The 7,904-nt window shown below is 42.5% G+C and overlaps 1 protein-coding gene across 1 annotated transcript in view; it reads right to left on the reverse strand.

Moving 5' to 3' along the window:
- LOC118427134 (WAG22 antigen-like) overlaps window positions 1-1,610 on the reverse strand; it is a 1,974-nt gene extending 364 nt beyond the window's left edge. Inside the window, exon 1 of the mRNA XM_035836772.1 lies at window positions 1,105-1,610. Coding sequence (XP_035692665.1) covers window positions 1,105-1,610 — 506 coding nt within the window. The remainder of the gene's footprint in view (window positions 1-1,104) is intronic.
- Window positions 1,611-7,904: the final 6,294 nt, after the last annotated feature.

Below are 7,904 nucleotides of genomic sequence, written 5' to 3' on the forward strand. Positions count from 1 at the left end.
TTACGTTAGCATGTGCACTGTACTGAACGTTAAAAACGTTTTGACCAAGGCAGACTTTCGGGTAGGTAAACCATCAACTATCATAAATGTAAGAACGCAGTAAGTATTAGTTGACACAGTGGCCACGGTTCATTGTTCGGTTTATAAACATTTTGTTTCTGCATGTTTGTTTAATGATGTACTCTGAGTTGCGCTAACTAATAGGACTGATGTGGGTAACTTCTTGAAGAACTTATCTGTTTACTTTTTACTTTGTATGCTACCTCAATTCAATTTCGAAAACAATGCACCATTTTATCGAGTTGTTGAATGGACAGATCTCATGCCTGTGTCTACTATATGAGATTTGAGGGAGGGTGAAAGTTTAAAAAAAATGAAGTGTGCGTATTCTTTTATAGTGAGATATCAATCCATTCTTTATTATCATTCATGCCATACATCTCGATTGTTCGTAGGAGAATAGCCATTTCTAAAAAAAAAATCCAATGGCGTAGAACTATGTCTTCTGGACAAAGTGTATGATCTTATCATTTCTTAGCCTCACAATATTGGTTTAACTACCAACCTCAATTCCAGCGTACAACTATAGAAACCAAGGTGGTGCAATGCAACAATTATTCAGCATAGTATAATACTTACTGCAGTAGAAGACAATTTGTGTAGTCATATAGATGATATTAAGTCAGTAAGTTATCATATGTTTGAATACACTGGCACGTTATACATATAGCCATAACACTGTGGCTGCTATAGATTATTACTGTGCTGATCACGGATATATATGGTGTAGCCATTCACAACAATCAGCAGTATGTGAAAGAGAGTCGATACAAATATAATTTGTGAAAATGCACTAGATGAAACGCACGATTAAACAATTGGGATTCAAGTTACAGTAACTTTTTGTTGTCAGAAATTGTTGGGAAAAAGTATGTGTTGTGTCAGGATTGGTAACCTATCTATATCACCTTAGTGATTATAACATATCCCGGCCCGTCATTGGTCCCTCCCTCACCGCTAGTGTCTGATCCGGAGTTATAGGAGCCACCTCCACCCCCACAGGAACCATAATAATAATTATCCCCCCTCCCTCCTCCTGAGTACCCACCCCCTCCTCCTCCTCCACCTCCTTGACCATGACTTCCACCTCCTCCTCCGAACCCACCCTCTGCGTTGTTGTACACCCCCCTCCCACCGACTCCACCGTTCACGAAAGCTCTCCCACCCTCACCCCCTCCAGCCCCATTGGTGCCACCAAAGTAATCTTTCCCGCTCGCGCCGTCCGTTAGGAGCCCCCCGCCTCCCCCACCTACACAGTCGGCATCCCCTTGTCTGGCGCCTTTCCCGTCAGAACCTCCTGCAAAATTAGCACCACCTGAGCTGTACTGCCCTGCTGTTACGGTAGTACCGTCACTGTTAGGGTTCCTACCAGGCATCCTATAACCTCCCCCCGCACCCCCCGCCACGATTAGCGGCGTGTTGTCCGTCTTGGTGACGAAGGTTCCGCCTCCACCACCGACCGCACAGCTGGACTTGGTCTCCCCAAGGACGTTGGTCTCCCCTCCTTCTTGGCCAACAAGTATCTTCAATATATCACCTAGAATTGGCATCAAGACAATTATAAATACATGCAGACATATCACAATTACCTAATGTATTCTTTTTTAAATGCTCTGCACGTGACAACATACGTGATCGCGATTTGTTGTAACTGTCATAATGTCACCGAGAACCAAAATATACGTTGATGAAATGTCATTTGTCATATGCCTTCGGGATATCAAGTGGGAAGGAATTATCTGGCCATTTAATTGATTCGATGAAGTACTAGACTAAGTTTAGACACCCTTGTAGAACATAGCTCAAAACGAGTTAAGTATTATAATTTCCCCCAATGGTTATGGAAATAAGGTCGCCATTTGCATATGTTGTACCAGTTGATCATCTTCTCTGCTCAAATATATTAAGTTTTTGAAAGTATGAAAGTCGTATCTTAACAAATAAGGGTATTATAACCATGTTATTGTGAAACTGATTTGCACGATTTATGTCCAATAATGTTCACCTTCACATGGAACCATAAATTATCATGCTGAAAGTATGAAATTCCCATCATCAACTATTAAGAAATTATCATATTTTCTCCTTACTTATACATCACACCCGAAAAGCCACGTACTGAGTCGAACGTGTTTAGAACAGTTTTTCTTTGCAGTTCGAATTGCTCCGCGGTCCTTAGCAACGCTGCTGAGGAAAAAATGGTCGCGCGTCAGGTGGTTGAAATTTCATCCGAGGTTCACAGCTGCTTTAGACCTGATTGACGGCCTTCTTAAAACAATTGCGTTGTATGTACCAGAGAAGGATACCATGTAATATCGATATGATCCATTTTTTGTGGGGTTTTTACAACTATTATATCTGGTTTCATGATCACATCTATTACACGGTGAAAATAGCAAAATGGCGGTGCCATACTGAGCAAGATTTTCGACGAACTTTAATTTCGGGGCATTTGCGTTTCGCCCTCGATTCTGTCTACAATGACTAGTGAACTAGAATTGTGGAAACTTCGACTTTATTTCTTGTGAAAATCTTGTTGGTTTGAAATCTGGGAAGGTTTGTATTTCCATGTCTACTGAGGTCACCTTCTCGACTATTTTACGCCCAAATGTTGCAAGTCGTTGGTTTGGTTGATTCGAGTGCAGATGACATTTGAAAACAACTTACGGTACCAGTATACCTCTCATGTATTATCAAATGATACATAAAAAGATAAGTAAAGACGGGCTGAATTAACAAATGTTATCTTAGTTTTACGATAACTAGTATGTTAATACAGTGGTGCGGGTCTGGCATGCGCTCTGTGGAAAGGGCGGCGCTTACGCATTCTATTTCGGACACCACTGATGAGGTGGCGTCGCGCGATTCGTATTTAAGCGGATTTTGTCCTCGAAATTGAATACATGCCATATACCACCTGGAAATGGAGAATTTGACCTATTTTACTCACTAGACTGCTTTTTGTTTTTAAACCTCCTGGTAGGTAAAACGCGATAACTAGTATGTTAATACAGTGGTGCGGGTCTGGCATGCGCTCTGCGGAAAGGGCGGCGCTTACGCATTCTATTTCGGACACCTCTGATGAGGTGGCGTCGCGCGATTCGTATTTAAGCGGATTTTGTCCTCGAAATTGAATACATGCCATATACCACCTGGAAATGGAGAATTTGGCCTATTTTACTCACTAGACTGCTTTTTGTTTTTAAACCTCCTAGTAGGTAAAACGCGATTGGGAATTAGCACTAAAATCAACTGATTTTAGGTCATATCATCAAATGGGTACAGGTAAAAGTCCACGTGAAAACATCCATATGAGTAACATGGGAAGCTTAGAAATTGCAAATGTGATGAAATGTTGATTGTATAGTAAGTTTTCTAGTAAGTAGCACCGACGCCCGGGGGCCATAGAACCCAAATCTGCCTCAGAACGGCGTGGGGTTCACTGCGACAGTCAGTCAGAAGTTTTGAAGTTAGATCTGCATAAATTCGTATCGGTATATTGACTTGAAACTCAGAACTCACAAACAAGGGGCCACCGTTAACAAAATTTCGGCCATAACTTTGAGACGTCTGGAGCGAGGACCTTTCCATGGTAGATATGTACCTAAAAGTCAAACCGGGTGCGTTCTATTCTGGAATCAAAATCATGGCATGACTTTGCGGAATTACGAGGCATTTGCGTTTCGCCCTCGAAATCGATAATAAGTCATAAACCGACAGAAAGTAGAATCGTTGATCTTTCATACACATTTAATTCGTGTAGGTTTGAAATCTTCACCATGGTAAAAACAAGAGGGGAAATAACACGAAAATCATCTGTTTTCGGGTCCTAATGTTGACGGGAAAGCGATAAAACAGCGACTGAAAAATTTATAACAGTACAAAATGAAGCTAAAATATTATTTATTGTAACTTACTTGAAATTAAGAAGATAGGGGACTAAATACTGCAGTGACAAGCTTTCTTGTCAGGCGTGTTGACGCCCGGAGTCATGGAACGGACTACTTTCTCTCGTGGAAGGAAAACAGAAACGCATAGAACTCTCGGCGTGGCTTTTCGGCCGAGCTCAGATAAGGTCTTCATTAGCTTTTTATTTGCATGATAAGTATTTCATTATGTGCACATAACTTAGACTATCTACATACAAAATGTGACAATCGGTGAACACACTCTTGAGCTATTCTCGCCCAATATTTGAACCAAAATCGGCGCCTTCAGTTAAAAAAACTCTAAGGGGCCCAAACCTACAGCAGTTTCTGTCCCAAGAGCTGTCTACCACTCAAATTCACCACCACAGCATGTCCAGAACACTAGATGTTAAAAACGGAAGTTCCACTGCAGTACCTTAAAACGACGCTAGGCTCAATTATTGAACTTTACCTTCGTATTCCTGACCCCTTCTCACCTACTAAATCTCATCAGCATCCAACCAAGACTCAAGTTATGCTGTTCACAGACGGACGCACGCACAGTCAAACGCGACCAAAATTTAAATGTCTTGGTGAAGGTAATAAATCAAGGAACATGGACAAATCATCTAAAGATTCGTTTCAGATAGCATGCCAACAGCTTTCTTTTATCAGCCACTCCGTAGAAAAGTCATCTAAATGAGTATTTGACGTATAGCTCAGTTGAATCGCACAAATGGGCTACGGTGTTTATACATTATACATGGTCTCCCTCTTTTAATTGAATGACTTAACGTAAGTGCCGCGGCCGGTGGCCAAGTCCCCATTAAGTGTCGTTGTCTCTTAACAGCCAGTTGAAGCAGAAACTAATCGTCAATTTAGAAATTAAAGTGTGGGGAGTGATTGTGCATAGTACAATACGGTGATCATCAGGAACCCTACCTTTCTGCAGTTGAAAGGTCCCCCTGACTACCGCACCGCGCCCTCTGGCGGACTTGGGGTCTTGCACACCCCAACCGGCGGCAGAACCTTGGAAGTACAAATACCTATCTAAATTCTATAGAAGACAATGCCAAATATGGTATTTTCAAAGTAATCGTGCTGTACTTAAGCTAAACAAATTAAGTAGATCTTTGAACTCATCAAACTCTTTCATCAACCCACCTGCCGCCTCTACCCAGTACTTCCCGGTGTCTGGTACAGTGAAGTACTGAATCCCGTCCTTCAGCTGCACCAGCCCCTCGTGATCCTGTCCGCGGTAGTGGGTCCCCAGGCTGGTCGGGCCCAGACGGCCGGTGGTACCGAGGGTCGTGAAACGGGCAGTGCGGAAACCTGAATTTTATTGGTACAAATATTCATGGACCAATCCTGATCGAACGCCATATCGACCAACTAGAACCAGGTAGAACCCCAATTCTATTTCGAACATGATCTATTTCGTCATAAAATGACGTCATATGTATTTTAGCTATCACTTTCAATCCGCCATCTTGGATCATCAACCTTTATGTCTTCAGATACATTGTCAACGTATAACCCTAAAATCACATGAAAACGGATTAAAAACGTTAATATGAATGTTTCTTCTGTATGAAAATACAAAGTAGCGATGCAATCCGAGTTTTTATCATGATATAGAATGAATATGTATGTATGTGTATGTAGTCGGCCAGCTTGGATTTCGACCAATTACGTCATCACATTAGCATAAATTTTGAATATCTAATTATGAATGTTACATAGGGTGTGTCATTTTAGTAATGACTCTAGCAGATGTATACCTTAGTATGACTTGTGAATCTTACCCTGCGTTGTTTTTACCTCTCCCAGGCGAAGCTTAACCATGTATGACGAATCGTCCTGCACAAAAGCAATGTAAGCCTTTGCAGGTAACTCCTCTAAAATGTCGGCAAGTTCTACCTGTAACAGTTTCTTTAGTCTACTGTTCACGTCTGTACTGACCGCCATGATGTCAAACTCTGACCCGTGTTCCACGATGTTCCGTCCGAACTCTGCCGCGCTCTCTAACGCCACAGTCGCCGTTTCTATCTCTTCTATAATGGTGGAGAACTCCTTACTCCGGGTCTGACTCGCCGTGTTAACACAGTCCAATAACTCGGCCTCTTGTTGATTGACAAGAGATACTAACTCCTTCCTAATTTGCTCTGCCTTCTTCTTGATCGATTTAACAGTTTCGGTCACATTTTTCTCCAGCTCGGTCTGCTGTGTCAGTGCCTGTTGGTCAGCATTCTTAAGATCCACCATCTTCTTCTCTGTTTTAGCAAGAAGAGCGAGTATGTCATATTTTGCCTTCACGGCTGTGTCGGTGAAATACTCGTACTTATGGTCCTTGTGGGACAGAACGGTGCATACCTGACAAATAGCCTCGCTACAGTCGATGCAAAAAAGCTTCAGGGTCTCCTGTGAGTGGATCCTACACGGTGGCAGGGGACGAGGCTTGATCTTAACGGTGTCGGAATCGGCCTTGAGGAATCTGGTCACTGCTATACGGCGGTGGATTGCTACACATTCGTCACATAAAAAGAAGCCACATTCCGTACAGAAGGACTCCGCTCCTGACTTGGTCTCACAGCTCCCACAAACCAGACTCTCTCCTTCATTAGTCAGCTTCTTGTGGACGTCAACAGTGTCCTTCAGGCTCTCCACAAAGAAATTATCTTTCAGTTCTGCGACCCCACGACCCGGAAGTAAAGTCTTGCTGCGACAGGTGGGGCAATCTAACTCACTTTTGACCTTTCGTTTCTTCAAAAGTTCTTCAAGACACTGCAGGCAGAAGGAATGAAGACAAGACAGTACCTTAGGCCGGCGGTAGGGCTGCAGGCAGATCTGACACTCGAGAAAGTCTTCTGAGAGCCGATTCAGAAGTTTGGATTCCGCCATGTTGAAAAGTTCGAGAGGGTTGAATGTCCAACAGAAGACTGATAAATGAAATCTTATATGTCGAAGACAGTCCAGAAAACGGGAAGATTGTTATCTTAAACCGTTACTAAACCTGGAGGTTAAAGGTGTGAGCAGACGTCGGAGGGACCGGGTTGTCTAATTGTTACGGTGCCTGAAAATGACGAGCTGACAAATATGGCGTTATCCTGATGCGCGTCATGTGATGAGGTGGCGTACCGTAAATCAACGAAAATTTTGCTCCACTTTAAGTGACACTATTCGAAGAGCACATGATAAATATTTACCAAACACACCGCAAAATTCGTGGCGATACTGTATTGACGTACGTTTACATTGCTTGCCCTAAGCAAACAGGACAAAGTACACTCGGTTGCAAAATATCCACAAGAAATCATCTTAAGTAGCAAAAATATCAGATATGACTGATATTCTGAAGACATATCAAAACCATGTAGCTGTAACATTAAAATATTACATTTAAAGCATTGTGTACTGTACAAATCATTAAAAACATTTTAGACCACATCAGAATTCAGGCATGTAAACCAACAATCATGAATGTTCGAACGCAGCACGTATTAGTTGACACAGTGACCATGGTTCGTCGGTGCATAAAAATTGCAACGTTCTGCTACTGGCACCTTGTTCAATAATGTCCTATGAGTTGTGCTTATTAATAGGATTGATGTGAGAACCTTCCTGTAGTGCTAATCTTTACCCTTTACTGTGTATGCTACCTTATGTCTATGTCGCAGACAATACATAGCCTCTACCAGGCTCAGCGGATCGGTGGTCTAATAGTAGAAATTGGACAAATAAATTCAATAGTACGACAGGGGAGTCGGCCGGCCAGAGAACTTATTTCCTCACCGCCGGCCAATTAACTCCTAGGCCAATTAACTTCTACAAGGTTTCTATTCCTAACTAGGCCAAAGTTCGATAGGGGATCCCCTATTTCTATAAGGCCAGGAGGAAGTCTGGCCGGCCAGGCGGGAGTCTGGTAGAGACTAGACA

The sequence above is a fragment of the Branchiostoma floridae genome, chromosome 12 (assembly GCF_000003815.2).
Source record: "Branchiostoma floridae strain S238N-H82 chromosome 12, Bfl_VNyyK, whole genome shotgun sequence".
NCBI lineage: Eukaryota > Metazoa > Chordata > Leptocardii > Amphioxiformes > Branchiostomatidae > Branchiostoma > Branchiostoma floridae.